Here is a 17,225-nt window from a genome sequence, read left to right as displayed (position 1 = left end):
CTGCAGTTTCATGAGGTTTGGCAACTACTAAATACCTAAAACTTAAGAGCAAAGCTGGGATGAAATAGACCTATTTGTGTTAATCTGGGGAGGGAAGGGGGAAAGACTAAATAGCAAATGATAGTTTTGTCTCCTGGCTACCCGGCGTTATAGACAGAATGTTAATTGATAGTTGAGGGGAGATTGTAAAGAACCTCTAAGAAGGTGGGACCTGAGAAATCCAGTAAATAAATTCCTCATGGGGGATATCCCTTGAGCGACTGTAAAATCGTGCAGCATCAAATGCTTTCCCTTGAGTCAGATAAAAGGAAGTATCCTTGTGGCCCATGTATTCTTGAGTGAAGCTACTGTTCTGGAGAGCAGCCTTACACATTTAAGGGCATTTTGCTGTCCAAACAATATTATCCTCTTTGTCATCTCTCACTGCTTTTTGTCTGCTCTGGTTTTGCCCTGAGCCTTCTGAACGTGTCAATGGTCCTCAGCTATTAACTTTAAGGAGTGTTGTGAAGAATAAAAAGAGCTTGAGGGGTAGGAGACTGGATGCCTGTTGGGGTTCTTGTATCTCACAGAGATCCTGGAATGTCTGCTACAGCAATTTACGTGGGATGTACCTCTTTTATCCTCTTGCCCCTCTATTTTCCCCAGACTTCTTCTTGAAATCACCTCATCCCTTCCCTAAACCCTGTCAGTTGTGTGATCCAAAGCAGCCTTCCTCCTGCATGCCATTGTGTCCCAGCCAGGAATTCCCCAACACCCCATGATATCAAAGGTGATCTCAAGAGCTGCTTCCCATGACTCACTGGGATGGGTTTCACACCTGGTGGCTCTCCTTGAGTGTCCTGAACAAGAAGTTTGTTCCTCAGAAGTCGTGAATTCCCACCTTCCGTTGTGCAATGCTGTGGTCCTCTGTGTTGTGCAGGTGGGACTTGGATGGGCTGTTGGACCCTCTGATGGGCTTGGGAGTAGCCCAGCCATGTGTTATTTGGTCTCCCTTGTGCTGTTGGCTCTGAGCTCCTTTGTGCAGATACAGAGTAGCTTTTAGCACATAATCTCACATAATTAAATTGCCTTTTGCTTTCTAAAGGACAGCTTGTTCCCTCTGAGTGAGGGTAATAGATTAACAATCTGTGGCAACAGTTTCTGAATAAAGGCCTTACTTCTTTCTCACCAGAGTTCACTCCTTTAAATCCATCCCTTTTGGATGGGATTTGATGGGGCTTCTTTCAAGAGGAATGTGTTTTGTTCTTGTTTAAACTGAAGATTTATCTGACATCCTTTCCTGCAGAGGAAAATGCTGAACCAGATTTGGATGATAATGAAGATGAGGAGGAGACAGCAGTAGAAATTGAGGCTGAACCAGAAGTTGAGCAAGAGGCTCCTGCACCACCTCCCAGTAAGAAAAGAAGAGGAAGACCACCAGGCAAAGCTGCTGCGCAACCAAAACAATCCCAACGTAAGTCACTAATTGAAGCTTACCTTACACTGCTTGGTTGACCATCTTTTTCCTTGGATTTGGCCTTTCTTGTTGATGTGATCCCTTATGAGATTATTTTAAATAATTGTACGATCTCCCAAATGAGATTTTAAAAGTAGGTAACTGTACGTGCCTCTACCTTGCTAAGAACTCACCTTGAAATTTGTTGCAAGGGTTTCGTGGTTATGAGGGAACATGGCCACTTCAGGCCATGCTAAAAAAGATAGTATGTTATTTTTTGTTTAGTATTGTTTCATTTCATTCTTGTGCAAACTGCTTGCTTCTTTTTGTACCAGTTATGGTGTCTCTGCTGACATACAGTCCTTGGGAAAACAGCTGTCAGTAAAAACATCATGGTGTTCTTACCTGGCTAGCTTTTGCAGGTGTTGCCACAAATGAACTTGCTTCAGCCATTAGTTTTGAGCAAGGACCGGTGCAAGTGTTGTTTCAGCTCTGCAGGGATGTCCTTAAGAATAGACATTGTAACTGAGCAAAGTCAAAGTAAATAAATTTCAGGCTCAAAGTAGGACAGGAAGTGAGATTCTTTAAGGAGGTGGTGGCTTCCTCAGTGACTTGTCTGTCTGCTCAGTGCTACTAAGTGTGGCCTGTTTTCTTTCTGGAATTATTCTGTGGAAACATTTAATGCTGAATTTGTTCTCACTGAATTCCCCTGAAGTTTAAGTTTTGCCTTAGGCCCATACATTGATATCGGGTTTGGTTTTGTTCATCATTCTACAAAATCCATTGTTTGAAAAATGTTTTAGCCTGAAAATGCACACTGGAACTGTTGTCCTGGGAGCCCATCTTCATAAAGGGGCAAGAAAATAGATGCTTGGGTGAGTGAGTTGGGGTGAATCGCTCCCCACTGATGTGACAGTTCTTGCTGTGGGCCTCACCTTCCCTTGCCATGGAAGAATCTTAAGGATCTGCCAAAGAGCTGCTTGAGGCATACAGGCTGGCTCTGGAAACAGTAAAATAATCTGTTTCTTCCCCCACTCCTCCTTTGTTTTTGCCCTTCCAGCTGCAGCAATCATTCAGGTTGAAGACCAGAACACTGGTGAAATTGAAAATATTATAGTTGAAGTGAAGAAAGAACCTGATGCAGAAACAGCAGAGGAAGAGGAGGAAGCTCAGCCTGCTGTAGTGGAAGCTCCCAATGGAGACCTCACCCCTGAGATGATTCTCAGCATGATGGACCGGTGATGGAGGAAGACCACGTTGGCTGACTGAACTGGCCTGGGCTGTGTTTAAGCGGCTCAAATCTATTTTTTTTCCTTTAATCTTTTTTCTTGGCTTTGGGAAATGCATCATTTTAGACCATTTTACCAAACATACTGGGAAATAAAACGATGTTAGAATGTGATTTAACTAGAACTTGCTGTTTTATGTTAGCATTACAGGATCATGGAACATTAGGAAATATTTTGGAGTCCTTGAGGGTTTCCTCTGAGATGCTTGATTTAGTTTTACTCTGAACTGCATTGTAAAGCTGGTCCAAGGGCCGTGTTTACATGCGCCAAGTTTTAATATACAGAAGTGGAAGCCTTGACTAGAATATGTGGAAAACCACTCCGGACTTGCCCTTCCAGTTCCCAGAGTCCTTGAACCTCTTCTCTCAGTAGTGTTTTTAACTGTAAATGCAGACTTTGGAGGGTTCTAGACTTATGAAATGTTTTTTTTTTGGTTGGTTTTTTGTTTTTTTGTTTTTGCTTTCTCCCACTGAGTAGCTCCGGTTCTCCAAGTCAGCTGCACATGGTAGTTTTGGCATGCTCCAACTGGTTTCTGTCCTTAATATGCTTTGCTTTCTGCAAAGCATTTCTGTAATGGTCAAGCTTGTAAATAACTTTTTTTTTTTTACATTTTAATCTTTTTCCATTAATTAAGAGGTATGCAAAAATGCAGTTTAAAGAGACCCCAGTATTCTAATTCCTTTCAAACTAAGTGACAAGAGAATTGATAGAGTGTAAATGTTGGAAAAGCTGTTGATAAGGTAGAGAAAAGATGTACCCAGACTTTTGCTTGCAGAACAAGAGAAACTCACATGTGAAATCTGGTTTTGAAGCACAAAAAAATTGTATTTTATAGAATCTTAGACTGGCTTGGGTTAGAAGGCACTGACAGACCATCTAGTTCTACTCCCTGCCGTGGATGGGGACACCTTTCAATAGACCAGCGTCCTCCAAGCTCTGTCCAATCTGGCCTTGAACACTTCCAGGGGCAGGGCAGCAACAGTTTCTCTGGACAACCTGTGCCAGGGCCTCACCAGGAAGAATTTCCTTCCTCACAAGGAAGAATTTCTTCCTAACAGCCCATTTAACCCTGCCCTCTCTCAGTTTAAAGCCATTCCCTGTTGTCCTGTCTCTCCCATTCCCTTGCCAAAAGTCCCTCTCCGGCACTCTTGTAGGCTACCTGCAGGTTCTGTAAGGCCACAATTAGGTCATCCCAAAACCTTCTCTTCTCCAGGCTGAATACTTCCAGCTCTCTGTCTTTCCTCATAGGAATGGTGCTCCATCCCTCAAATCATGTTTGCGGCCTCCTCTGGACTCGCTCCAACAGCTCGATGTCCTTGTTGTCCTAGGGATCCCAGAGCCGGATGCAGCACTGCAGGTGGGGTCTCATCTGAGTGGAGCAGAGGGGCAGAATTCCCCCTTCCTGCTGCCCACAGGGCTTTGTATGCAGCCCAGCACACACAGCTGGGGCTTATCCAGTCTCCCTCACCAGCTTCCCCAGCTCCTTCTCCCCAGGGCTGCACTGCATCTGTTCTTTCCCAGCCTGGGTTGATCCCAAGGGTTGCCCCTACCCAGGTGCACCACCTTGCACTGGGTCTTGTTAAGCCTCCTGAGATTCCCATGGGCCACATCTTGAGCTTGTCTAGATGTGGCCCTGGATGGCCCTGTCCTTCAGGTGTGTCACTGCGCCCTAAGCTTGGTGTTGCCAAACCTGCTGGGGGTGCGCTCGATCCCTTCATCTATGCCATTAAGGGTGATAGTAAATAACACTGGTCCCAGTATGGACCCCTGAGGGGCACCAGTCACTGCTGTCCATCTGGAGTCTGAACCATTGACCACTGCCCTCTAGATGTGACCATCCAACCAATTTGAAACACATAATTAACCTTTTTGAGTTATAATTTCACAAATGCATTTTCTTTGCTCTATCTTGTAGTTGTATTTTGTGTTTATGAATCCTATGTTAAGACAAAAGTGGTGATTTATAAGTGGGTCACTGCAGCCCTCAACCTGGGCCAGGAAATTTTATTAATAGGTCAGTAATTCTACAATTTTTGAATCTCTGATAAAGACAAAAAAAGGAATAATGTGAAATACAAATGATGCCTGTATATGAAAATGTCACATGTTAAAATATGTAAGCTTTTTATAGAGCCTCAGTCTTGCTGATTTCAAACAAATTTTTCTTCTATGTATCGCTTTTAAGAGAGCTATCAGTTTAGCTATCAGACTCTAGGTTGATGCATTTTTGTACTTAGCTGTACTGTGTGATATTTTTCATTATTTTAGGAAGCCAACATGGGAAAAAAAATACTGTTATAAAATATGTAATGGGGTTTGAAAGCTGGGAAGGAGAATATACTGCTGTACAGCTAATAAATAATAACGGATTAACACGTGTGCTCACTGGCTGCTTTCTTTGTGTACATCAACGGTGCGACCTGGCAGCCATCTCCAGATGGAAAAGCTGCTCTTTCCAGAAAGATGCTGTCAACAGGGACCAGCTCCTTTCTCGCTGCAGGTGTTCCCTCTGCCCCATGCCAAATGCAAGGTACCTCTTCGTGACCTTATATCAGGGTGTGCTGCCCTGTGTTGTAAAGGAGGGAGGATGTAAAATGCAAATGTTGGCATTCACAGCTTGAGCTTGGAGTAACATGGGAGTAGTTATTACTTCTGTTCGTTTTGACTGTGGTTTTAAATGGTTACAGCTGATGGTTTATTTAACAGGAATATTCTTTCCATTTCATTCTGGAAAATGGGACTGGTACTTGGTGGAGTTTCTGTGATGTGGTTTTTTAGTTGACTGTGACAGCAGTTTAGGGTGCCAGCTGTAGGCAGCTACTGCAGATTCAGGATAGAACCTCCTACTGCTGGTACAGAAGTCACTGCAAATGATACAATGGAGACTGTAACCAAGCACAAGAGTTGCGAGTTCTGGGTTTCACTAGATGTTTGCTGACTCATTATCCCTGGTCTTGAGAGATGGTCGTTCTATGACTTGCCAGGGAAAGCCTGTCTGGAGGTGGAGGCTTTGAGTCCTGAGCAGACTGGAGGCTTGTTGCAGCAGGTGGGAGAGGTGTAAGGGCTGCTTCTGTGAGAAGTCAGGTCTGGCTGAGAAATGGGTGAATCCTCAAGTGCTTTCCTAGCTGGGCAGGGAGCTTGTGTACTCAGAAGTCAAAGTTTCAGTCTGAGGCAGTGCTGAGGTGGTTTTACATAAGCCTGGAGGTAGGGAGGCTTTGTGGTGAGTGGGAAAACCAAAGGTGTCCTTGGGATCTCTAAGGAGAATCACCATCATTTCTTGTATCCTGTGGCTCAACTCAGTGCTGACAAGTGGGGTGTGAAGGATGGTGCAGTGGCTTTGTTCCAGGTGGTGGCCCAAGGAGGTGGCACACATGCTCCAGCAGAGACCTCCCTTGGTCTGTGTTAGTGTTCCATGTGCAGCAGTTTGTGCTGTTGTACCTGGGCCTGGGTGACACCAAACCAGGTGCTGCAGCTCTCCTGGAATTCAGAGGAGCTGAAGGAGGTAGCTGTGTGTGAACAGCTTAATGGGAGGCTGAAATGAAGAGAGCCTGAGAGCTGTGTTTGTCCAAAGACCACAGGTGTGGTTGGTCCCTAGTGGCCTCTGTAGTGTTCATCTGAGGAAACACCTCTCCATGAAGGGTTATGGGCTGTCACCATGTGCTGACCTCATGCTCCCTCCTTTAAGCCCTACAGTCTTCATGTGCCTGCCCCTGAGGTGGCACTGCCAGTGGCTTGGCCAGTCAGGGCCCAGGTGAGCACTGCCACCCCAAGAGTCTGTGGCCGAGAGCTCAGCCAGGGTGTCTGGGTTGCTCTGGGCGGGGAACAGGGCACGACCTCACCTTTAACCAAACCTAGCCAGCCCCTCCCACCAGACCCAGGCACTGCCAGTCCAAGAGGTTGTGAGATACGCAACATCCAGTTTCTGACAGGTACCTGCCACAGGTACCATCACCCTGCTGTGATGCCCTTGCAATTGCCTCTTCCAGCACCAGTGTCCCTGGAGCTGTAGGCTTGACAGCTCTCTGAAGCCTTAGCCTAAGGCACAGGGCAGCCTGTTGAAGGGGCCAAGGTGCCCATTCCTATGGGAGGGTTTCCAGACCAGAAAGGTGGAGGAGCAGCAATGTTGGGGCCTGGCCACGATTGCCTTGGCAGGCCTTTTCCTGCTGTTCCTGGAGCTCTAGGCTCTTTGGCCCTCTCAACCCTAAGCCTAACCCTAGCCCTTAACCCAGATCTGAGGAGCAATTTCTGAGCAACTTTTTTATTGTGATCTGATTCTAGCCCCAATAGAGGTTTGGTGAGGATGGAAGCTGTCACCCTGTGGCCATCCTCCTTTATCCCCCACCCTGCTGTGTTACCTTGCGTTCTGCTCAGTTGACCTGGTTTCTCTGTGCTTGCTCAGTCAATGGTCCTGTTATGCAGACTGGGTTTTATTTGATTTGAGCTTGGGCTCCTGCCTTGGGCAGGGATCTCTGCTTGTGCCTCTTGCAGACTTCTGGTTTGCCCTCGGAGGAGCTGTTCTGGAGAGATACGCAGCAGTATTCCAGCCTGCTGCTGAGGACACACATCCAGAGCCTGAATATGGACAGAACAGTTCTTCTCAACCCAAGAGCTGTTATCAGTGCTGGAAAAGCTGGGCCTTGGGCTCTGAGTGGAAAGCCAGGTCTGGTATGGATCCAAGGAGCAACACTGCCTCTGCCAGTGGCTTGGCCTGGCTGCCATCCCTGGTGCTTGGGCTGCTGTTCTCTGCTGGACACAGAGAGGGTGTGATGCTCCTGATGTGCCTGGGCTTGCACAGATGCAGGAAACACTTGTGCATATGGACGTCTGGCCCACTCCTGGAGTACGTGTTCTGCTGCACTGGTGCTCAGAATGTTCCAGCATGTGGGAACCAGTATTTTGGAGAATGAGCTTTGGATGCAGTTTGCCTGGAGCTGCTCTGTGCTTCTAGTCTCCCAGAGAAGCCATTCTGATGTGTGAAAGCGGACAGCTGCTCCCTCTGTGTCCTGAATATCCTTGCATGACAAAGCTGGGAGATGGTGCCCTTTTGAGAAGTTCAGATACCAATTGCCTGGCCTCCTCTCATCCTGGAAAAAACATGAATCCAATCAGGACTGTTGCTGCTGGCCGCTGACTCTACTGGGTGAGGTGAACACCCTGTGCCCTTCATCCTCTGCTCATCCATCCGCTGACATAGCCCAGGAGGCTCGAGGAGGGGCCTTGACAGAGGCTGGTCCTTGCCCTGAACCATGTTTTCCCCAGTCGCCTCCTTGAAAACAGCTTTGTGCTGTGGTTGAACTCTGTGAAGACACTGTCCCTGCAGGGAGATACTTCCTGCCTTCACCTTCACAGAGAAGGTGGTTTCAGAAGCACTGTGGCCCTGAGTGCATGTGGCAGGAGGGCAAAGTCACCCATCTCTTCCAGGGACCAGCTCCTCCTGAGTCATTCAACCTCTGGGAAACCTTGGTGAGCTCCTGGTTGGCAGATTGGAGCCTGGAGCTTGGAAGTTTGGCAGAAAGGGGCAATTTAGGAGAAGGAAGCTGTCAACCTCCATCCTGATGGATGCTGGCCAGGCTGCTGGCTGAGAGCAGCTCTGCCTCTTCCTCAGCACCTTTCCTGAGACTCTAGTGGGGTCAAGCTGAGCCAACAGTGGGAAATCCTGAGTCCAGGGAAGCTGTGCAGCATGTCATAGGACACGGGAGCTCTTCCTGGTAGAACACCTTTCTGGATGAGTGGAGTGGTTGATGTGCTCAGTCCTGTTGCTCCAAGGAGGTCACCTGGCTTCTGCCTCTTGCCCTTGCTTTGAGACAGCAGCTTTGTCACTTCAGCAGAATGCCTGGGGTATTTCTGTCCTGGAAAACCCTTCCTTCAGCATCCTGCCATGGGCACCAGCATCCATCCTCCAGAGCGCAGCCTGCAGTGGGCATTAGCACCCATTTCCATTAGCTCCCCCTGCAAATTCCCAGTGCAAGGCGATGGAACTGGGCTGACTGCCCAGTGCTGGCAAGGGTGGACTTACCCACAGCCCGCTCATCGGCCGTCTTCAGGCTGAAATATGTCCCCGTGAAGCACCTTGGGATATAGGGAGAGGTCATGGATCCCCAACCCTGGAAGGCTGGAACTGCTGGGAAAGGCTACTGCTTCGTGCCTGGAGGGGTGTCCTGCTCACGCAGGGGAAGCCACACGGGAGAAGAACGGTGCTGGGTAGCGACGCCCTCTCCTCCCGGCGGGGCCGGTGGGCCGTGGGCACCGTCGCTTTCATTTCGCTTCTCTTGCTCAGGCGGTAAATCTCGCCTGACGGGGCAGGAAGAGGCACCGGGAGGGGGAGGAGGCACCGAGGCGGCGGCGCTGCCGGTTGGTAACCTCAGCGCTTCCTCCCGGCAGGGTGCCTTTCCCGCAGCGCCCAGGGATGCTGCCCTGACACCCGCATCCCCGGGAAGGTGACCCCGCGGTCCCAACCATGGCTGCGTCTCCCGGAGGGATCCCCAGTGAGCTGCAAGGTAAGCATCGCCTGCCACCGCGCTGCCGGGGCATCGCTGCCACATGGAAGCTGCCTTACGGGGCCTGCTTGGCCCCAGTTTGCCTCGCTGGGGTTGGCAGAGTCATTTTTGGGTCCCTCAGCTGCTACAGCTGAGGTTCAGGGAGGTCCATGCAGTGTCTGGGGTTTCCTCTTGTCCGTAAAACTCATCTGCCTGAGGATGGACCTTGGACCAAGAGTATCCCCAGATAACCTGGCTCCTCCAGGATGGGGTTCTGCACAACTCAAGCTGCCGGATTTGTGGGAGCAGCTTGGTGCTGCTCAGTCCCATGGGCTTGAGTTCTTCTGGCCAGTTAGGGGTCCCCAGCAGCTCCCGGGAAGGCACAGCCTGCAGCTCAGCATGAGGGGGTGTGAAGTACCACTGCTCACAGCCTTCTCTTGGCTGATGGAAAAAACAAAAGGCCACAGACATCTTGGGGCCCTTCAGCCTCATCAGGCCCACTGAGGCTTGCAGGGAGGCAGGAGGGAGCTGGGTCATCATGTCCCCACGGCCTCAGGTCCTTCCTGGCTCTACCAGGGTGGGTCCCTGGGGAAGTGTGGCTCAAGCCACTGGACCCATGGGGTTTGACGTCGTCGTGAAGGCCTGGTTTGCTCTGCACAGTGATGGACAGCTGTGGTTTTGGTCCTGTTTCTCCCAGTGAGAGGCATGAATCAGGAAGGTGTGGAGGTGGTGCTCAAGGCAGGAGCGATGCTCAAACTGGCCCACTGACTGTGAGAGTGACCAGTCTGTGAACCTGGGGAGGCTGGCACACGTGACCACCCTGGCTGCTCTGTGGAGGGGAAAGACTTGAGTGACCAGCTGCTCCCTAGTGGTAAATTTGGAAAGGAAGGAAGAGAAATCAGGACCCTCTTATGACCCAGTGCCAGCTCCCAGTGGGTTAGGCAGCACGGGCAGTGTGAACCAACAGCCCCAAAGCCCTGTGCCTGCAGCAGAAGATGGGGAGGTGGGTGCATCAGGGAGGAGGGAGGAGACCCACAGGTAGTGAAGTGTGAGGCTTGTCTGAGAGCAACCAGGGTCTGACTGTCAGGTGTGGAGGGAGAGAAGATGATTCAGGTGGGGACAGTATCCTCAAGAACAGCAGGGCGCACGGGAGAGAACCAGGGTGACTTCAGCCACCTAATTTCATGTGGACATTGGTCTTTTCAGAGGGCATCACCACCTTCCTGGGGACAAAGAAGGTGCTCCTGGTGCTGAGCATCCAGCTGCAGGTGAAATCCAAGTATGATGACTTTATCTTGGTATGTGCAGAGTCTGACCTGGTTCCTGCTTTCCTGGTTTCCCCAGGAGGGTGTTTTATGGCTGCAGTGAGGGACAGGGGTGGCTGCCATGTCACCATGGTCCCTTGTCACACCTTGCCTAGGTCCTGACACCCTGGCGAGCCTATGTGCTGCCTGTGATGCTGCCTGTGAGAGTAAGTGTGGGCACCCTGTGCCATGATACAGCTCTGGGGGTCTTGGGACACTGTGGGGAGTGGCCCATAGTCACCTGGGCCACCGGGTCTGGGAAGCCCTCAAGAACAGGATAGGGAGAAGGGTAGGGGGTCTTGTTTGGGGGCTGGTGAAGGGTGAGGCCAAGGCCAAGCACTACTTGAGGCATGGGAAAGTGTGAGAGTTGGGGGGAACCCTTGGGTTTCCTTTCTCCACCAGCACTGGGGTTGATCCTGCTCCTCTCACCCACAGGTTCACAGCAGCTTCAGCTTCCTGGAGGTGAGGGAGATGACAGTCCAAGAGCCCAGTGTGGTGAGTGGCACCAGCAACTGGGACAAACCCAACCTGGGCATTAACCCCCCTTCTGCCCACTCCCCCGTGGCAAACCCTGGTCCGGAGCCCACCATAGGATCTGGGTGTGTTCTGGTTGCCCACTGCACACTGAGAGTCACCAGTGTTGATCCTCATCAGGGGTATTACCCTGGAGTTGCAGGTGCAGGGAGGCACCCAGGGGTGCTGGGTGAGTGCCTGCACTTCTTCCCCTCTGGTGTCCACGGACCACTGCCTGGCCATGGCACCTCCTGCTCAGCAGGGACAAGGTGACAAACGGCTGCAGGCTTACCAAGGTGAAGACAAATTTAGCCGGAGGGTGTTTTAAACCCCGTTAATCCTCTTAGAGAGGGGCGGGCACATAGGGCAGATGTGGCAGTGGGAGGAACCATGGAAGAGGGGAATTGGATATCAAGGCTTGGATGTATTGGCTGAAATAGGGCAGTGGTCCTGGTTAACCTTCTGTCTGGTCCTTTCTAACATCCTGTCTGGTTTTTCTTGTTAAAGCATCAGCAGCAACCATGGTCTCAGCCTCCACACAGGGTTTCTGTTGCTCAGCAGCCTGCGTGGCTGTGCTCTGGGGGAGAATTGAAGGAGCTGGGAGAGACAGAGGGGTGCAGGGAGCTGAAACCTCAGGGTGGAGGGGGGAGAGACATCTGACTGGGATATGGAAGGCCCAGGGATTGTTAATGTGCAGGCAGTCCCACGCTCTCCTGCCTCCACAGCCCCGGGCACTGGCGGAAGCACCGTCCTCGCGCGATGCCAGCAGATAATTGTCATCCTGTTCCCACGCCTCAATCAGCGTGTAATTAAATCAGGGAGCATGTTGCCATGGGATTTTTTTTTTTTTTTTGTAGGAACCATAAGCTTTAAAAGCCCCTAAACCTCGATTAAATAAATTTGGGGAGGAAACCTCCATCCTCCAGCTGCAGCTGCTGCAGGCAGAGACAAGGCTGTTCTCACCTCACTGCATCGGGCTGCCTCTGCATCAGCTTCAGTTGAATTTTCAGGAGGTTTATGCCTTATTCCTGCACACCAATATATTTTATCCTAAATTCCTGGTGCTCACAGCATTCCCTGCACTTATGGTGCTCTGGCAGTGAGGAGCTGATGGCTGTCACCATTGTGTCTGGGGGCTTGGGGACGCTGTGTGCTGCCAGCTCACTCAGGCATCTCTCATCCTCTGGACCCTGCAGGTTGTCATAGAAACAGATGCAGCGTCTTACGCCTTCCGGTTCATGTCCTTGGATGATTTGGAGCAAGTTGTTATCCATGTCACCATGTCACTTAAGAAGGTCTTTCCGGACTCATCCCTTGGGTAAGGGTCTTCTGCTCCTGAGGGGTGGTTGTGTAGGAAACAGAGCAACCCCTTTGCCCAGAAAAGCCCCAGATTGTAGAATCCTGAAATGGTTTGGTTTGGAAGAATCCTTAAAGATCATCTAGTTCCCACCCACCTGCCATGACCTGGGACACCTGCAGCTAGAAAATCACAACTATAGGATGGGTCTACAACAGTGCTTTTAGCAGGAGAAAAACACATGGATGGAGACAAGACCCTGTTCCCTCATTGAATATTTCTGGCCACCCTACACACAAGGGTTGTAGCTAAAGCATGAAGTGGTGGGGATGCTCTTCTCCTGGCCCACCCTGACACACCCCTCTGCTCCATCACCAGGACACTGCTCAAGAACTCCCCTCCCAGCCTGTACGAGAGGATCCAGCAGATCACAGACTCACTGGAGGAAATGCTGCAGAGCAACCCTGGGCCTTGTGGTAAGTCCTGCCATAACCTCCCTCAGGCAGGACCAGGAGGGTTGGAGAACCCTGGGGACCATTCCAGTCCTGCATCCATCATCCATCTGCCCAGGAAGAAGCAGGACAGCAGGCAATATTTCTCAGAATCTACCTGCAAGGACCTGTGGCTCTGCATGCTTCTACCCACCTCATATGGCACCACTGCAGAGCCAGGAGCTTTTCCTGTAACCTGGTCTGGAGCAGGATACCTCCATTATCACCACAGCTATGTCCCTGATATCCACATGGATCAAGCAAAGCAAGCCACAGCCCCTGTTTGGGGGCTGACAGTAGATCTCTCTCCCTTTTGGGGAGGAAAGGGGAAGTCCTCAGCATCACTTCTGAATCCCTGTCATCCCTCTGCTGTTTCCCATTCTCCCCAAAGTTCTCTGTTTTCCTGTGGGAAGCTCTGCCCCCAAAACTGCCTTCTCTTTGCAGGGGGCTTTTCAGAGACCTACGCTGCTCTGTGTGATTACAACGGCTTTGCCTTCCGTGAGGAGATCCAGTGGGTAAGCTGGTCCATCCCATGGATGTGTCACTTGGTGGGCAGGGAAGCAGGATGCTTGTGGGTGCCTCGTGTAGCTGCTGGGACTGGGACAGCCCAAATCTGGGAACTGCAGCTTTGCCTGGCTTGAGTGCCCTCTGCTCCTTGGTGGGCTGGAATCAAAATACAAGTGGGAGTGGGGTGCCTTGCACCAGGTTGTTTCCCAGACTGTGACTGAAAGGGAGCCCCTGGAAATCTGGGACCTTGCAGGGTGTAGTAGTAGAGAATCCTGCTGGGACCCAGCCATTGCAGGACTCACTGTGCCCCCTTCCTCTGGATGCTGATCCCCTCTCTCTTCTCCCCAATCCCTCACTCCCACCAGCCTGGGGTGTGTTGCCTTCTGACCATTCCCTGCAGAAGTTGTCCAAGACTCACCAATCTGTCCTACGAAGCCGGGACATGTCTGCCAGCCAGAGCATTAGGGAAGGATTTAGGCTTTGGGGTTAGGCAAGGGACTCCCCAGAAGAGGTTCCCCAAGGGCTCAGCTCCCTCCAGCAGCACCAGGCACCTGAGCCTTCCCCAGGACCCTGTGCTGAGCCTGATCCATGTGTTCATCCTTCCGGGAAGGACGTGGACAACATTTACCACAGCCAGGACTGCCGGGAGTTCAACCTGCTGGACTTCAGCCACCTGGAGAGCAGGTGAGTCCCCCAGCCGTGCTGCCTGCAGAGTTCCATGTACCAGCACTCATCCTCATTCTCCCTGTCCCTACTGGGGGGCTCAACATGCTTTTCTGCCCACGTTAGAAGCTTTTATAGCTTACACGCCCCAGGGGTGCCACGTCTGCAGCCTGACACTTCCCCTCACCAAACGCTCTGAGCCCTGTCCCATGGGGACAGCAGCTGAGAGTCCAGGCAGCCTCTCTGTTCATTTTTAACTCTTATATCAGCCTGGGAGCTGTTTATGGGGCTGAAAACCCAATGTCACGGCAGCTTCTTGCAGCTCGTGGCTGTCAGGTGTTTCCCTATGCAAAGCAGCTGGTGCAGCTTGCCACCCTGAAACTTGCACTGCTCCCTACCAACCCCCCCAGATATCTGTTATAGCCTTGTTATCACCTGATAATAACCTGATGGTGGGGCTGTGAGCTCCAGCTGTGCCTGGAGTTCTCCCTGTGGGGCTCAGCCATGTCTCCATCTCAAGAAAGATGGAGCAAGGGCTCAGCTCTCAGGGAAGGCAACTGCCAGGCTGGGCTGCAACAAGTCAAAGTTCTGGGCTAAGTGTTTTGGGGAACAGAGGATCTGTGTTCAGCCGGCCAAAAAGGAGACGGTTTTAGAGATTTCTCTGGATGAGGAAGTAAAAAAGAAACTTGTTTCCACTCAAGCAAAACCTGTGGTGTTGTCCACGTGAGAGCTCAGAGTTAAAAAGAATTTAAAACCCCGAGGTTTAGATAGAAGCATGCAAATATTTTGATTAATTTTATTTTCCCCAAGGGAATAATCCGTGGAAGATGATTTGTACCTGTGGGTTGCTTTAAACCCACAATCCCCAGTCCTGTTCTGTTGAATGCTGTGTTGGGGCACATTGAGGTTGGGTGTCTTGGAGCATCCCAGGGTTGGGGCAGTTGGGGCACCTTGGTTTTGGATGTGTTGGGGCACCATGGGATGGGTGTTCTGCCATCCTGGGGTCACTCTGGGTATCTTGGGGCACGTTGGGCCTGGATGTCTTGGGACACACACCATTTGGGTGTTCTGGGTCACCCATTTGGAACTAGCCTTGGTTCATGCTGGCCCTTGACTCCCTCATCCCTGTCACCCTGCAGGGATGTGGCGCTGAGTGTTGCTGCTTTGTCCTTCAACCTGTGGTTCACCAAGCTCTCCTGCAAAGACTTCAGGCTGGTGAGTGCTGATGCTGTGGCTCTGGGTGCACCAGACCTTGCCAGGTTCCCAGAAAGGCTTTCTTCTTCCCTGCCAGAATCAGGAGATTTCAGAGCAGCTGCTCTACATGCTCAGCAAATCAGTGACACTAGAGGAGCTGGTGCTGGAGAACAGTGGGTTGAAAGCGTAAGTGAAGGTGTTGCAAGGCAATGATGAGCAGGATCTTTGCAGCCTGGTGGTTCTTCCCTCAGTGCATGGAGCAGGGAGGTCCATGCCTGGACCCTTGTGCCAGGGGATGGTGGCTTCATCCCCTCCACACTGGGAAGCTCACTGAGAGCAGAGACTCCCATAGCCTGGAAGGCCTGTGAATACCACCCACCCCTGGAGATGCTCTGCTTCCTTCTGGCTGCTCAGCTGGAGCCAGGTCTGCCACAAAGGCAGGAGCTGGTGGCATGTCTCTGTAAGACTACAGGGTTGGTGGCTGTGTTTCCTTGAGGTGTTCAGGCATTGCTCAGATGGGTGACCCTTCTCCCCACAGTGACTTTGCGCAGAGGATGGCCCAGGCACTCAGCAGCCAACCCAACTCTGTCCTGCACACCATCAACCTTGCTGGCAACCAGCTGGAAGACAGAGGTACTCAAATTCTGGAGTGGGATGAGTTTATACCCACAAAAACTGATGTTCAACTCCAGGTTCCACCAGCAGCTGCCTCCTGTCCTGGAGGCAGTCCTGGATGGACACCCAGCTGTGCTGACAGGGCCGTTCAGAGCTCTCTGCTCTCATCAGGGGTCACTGCCTTCAGCCGGTACCTGGAGAAGAATTCCAAGGGTCTGCAGAGCCTCAGCTTGGCCAGGACAATGCTCACAGCCAAAGGTAGAGCCCAGATGCCCTTGCCCCACTCCACAAACTGAGTGACTGGAGGGGCTGAAGGGACACCCTGGAAAGGGCACCTTCATGGATGCGATGTCCTGCTGCCCAGCTGGAGGGAAGTTCCCTTGCTCTGCTCCATGGCTCTCCCCAGTGCAGGGAGCCTATAGCCATCCATCTCTCCCACTCTCTTCGAGCAGGGATGAGCACATTATGCAAAGCCCTCACAGATAACAAAGCCATTGGGTTCTCCCTCCGTCACTTGGACCTCTCTGGAAACCCTGGCGCCCTGGCTGGGGATGACATCAGTGTGAGTATGCATGCTGTGATGGGGTGGGGTGACATCACTCAGACCCTGTCCCCAGTGTGGTTTGGATGGCTTTGGTTTCCTCTGGTTTGTGCCCTGCCCCTGCAGCACCCCAGGGATGGGGATGTCATGGCTGCAACACCCCATGCCTGCCTGGGAACAGCTGGGGACACCCTGGGGGACATTCCCCTGCATCTCCCTGTGGGAGTGTGGGAGATGCCATCTGGAGCAAGGATGTATCCCATGAGAGAGTGGGTTCCTGTGTGCACGATTCACCCCCGTGCTCAGCAGGAGGGAGGGGACAGGCTGGAAGTGGGATTCCAGGGCTGCTGGGTGGGGAGTGGGATTGAGGGGCAAAGCTGCTGAGCCCCCTCTGCTCACAGAACCTGCAGAGCCTCCTCCGCCATTGCCACTCGCTCTCCCACCTTAGCCTGGCTGGCACAGACTGTCCTTTGGATGCTGTGAGTACCATGCAGGGGGTCCTGGCAGTGAGCCCTGCCCTCAGTCCCCCTCCATCCCTGGGCTGTGTGAGGGGCTGCAGCACCTCTGAGTCCTCCACACGGCTCACATCCCCACCCTGGCAGCTATTTGGAGCCCTGGTCCATGGATGCCACACCAGCCTCATCCACCTGGATCTCTCCAAAAACGTGTACTCCCACAAGTAAGCCCTGAGATGGTGTGAGGGGGGTGTGCAACCCAGGGGGGTGGCTGGTGCTGGGTTACAGGTGTTGCCATGTTGTGCCCATCCTTTTCAGGAGGGTGAAAACCATCTCCCCTGACATCAAGGAGTTTTTCAGCCAGGCCTGCTCCCTCAGACACATCTCCCTGGCAGGTACCAAGCTGCCAGCCGATGTCATAAGGTGCGATTGGGCTGCGGGGAAT

The 17,225-nt window shown here is 51.8% G+C and overlaps 2 protein-coding genes across 12 annotated transcripts in view; both read left to right on the top strand.

Annotated features, from left to right (window-relative positions):
* CTCF (CCCTC-binding factor) overlaps positions 1-5,097 on the top strand; it is a 34,238-nt gene extending 29,141 nt beyond the window's left edge. For all 8 annotated transcript variants that reach the window (XM_066194530.1, XM_066194529.1, XM_066194527.1 and 5 more), the window contains 2 exons: positions 1,286-1,453; positions 2,496-5,097. In XM_066194530.1, coding sequence (XP_066050627.1) covers positions 1,286-1,453; positions 2,496-2,677 — 350 coding nt within the window. In that variant the 3' untranslated portion in view covers positions 2,678-5,097. The remainder of the gene's footprint in view (positions 1-1,285; positions 1,454-2,495) is intronic.
* Positions 5,098-9,106: 4,009 nt separating this feature from the next.
* Positions 9,107-17,225, top strand: part of CARMIL2 (capping protein regulator and myosin 1 linker 2) — a 23,222-nt gene continuing 15,103 nt past the window's right edge. For all 4 annotated transcript variants that reach the window (XM_066194515.1, XM_066194516.1, XM_066194514.1 and 1 more), the window contains exons 1-16: positions 9,107-9,221; positions 10,407-10,498; positions 10,621-10,671; positions 10,940-10,999; positions 12,214-12,335; positions 12,693-12,790; positions 13,250-13,320; positions 13,923-13,996; positions 15,115-15,190; positions 15,267-15,355; positions 15,708-15,802; positions 15,956-16,042; positions 16,237-16,346; positions 16,727-16,804; positions 16,928-17,004; positions 17,099-17,203. In XM_066194515.1, the coding sequence (XP_066050612.1) occupies positions 9,182-9,221; positions 10,407-10,498; positions 10,621-10,671; positions 10,940-10,999; positions 12,214-12,335; positions 12,693-12,790; positions 13,250-13,320; positions 13,923-13,996; positions 15,115-15,190; positions 15,267-15,355; positions 15,708-15,802; positions 15,956-16,042; positions 16,237-16,346; positions 16,727-16,804; positions 16,928-17,004; positions 17,099-17,203 (1,325 nt within the window). In that variant the 5' untranslated portion in view covers positions 9,107-9,181. The remainder of the gene's footprint in view (positions 9,222-10,406; positions 10,499-10,620; positions 10,672-10,939; positions 11,000-12,213; positions 12,336-12,692; positions 12,791-13,249; positions 13,321-13,922; positions 13,997-15,114; positions 15,191-15,266; positions 15,356-15,707; positions 15,803-15,955; positions 16,043-16,236; positions 16,347-16,726; positions 16,805-16,927; positions 17,005-17,098; positions 17,204-17,225) is intronic.

Source organism: Chamaea fasciata, unplaced genomic scaffold, assembly GCF_029207755.1.
Source record: "Chamaea fasciata isolate MVZ Bird 193981 ecotype frontalis unplaced genomic scaffold, bChaFas1.0.hap1 SCAF_12, whole genome shotgun sequence".
Taxonomy (NCBI): Eukaryota; Metazoa; Chordata; class Aves; order Passeriformes; family Sylviidae; genus Chamaea; species Chamaea fasciata.
The sequence above is the reverse complement of the archived record's forward strand: the minus strand, read 5'-3'. Positions and strand labels throughout refer to the sequence as shown.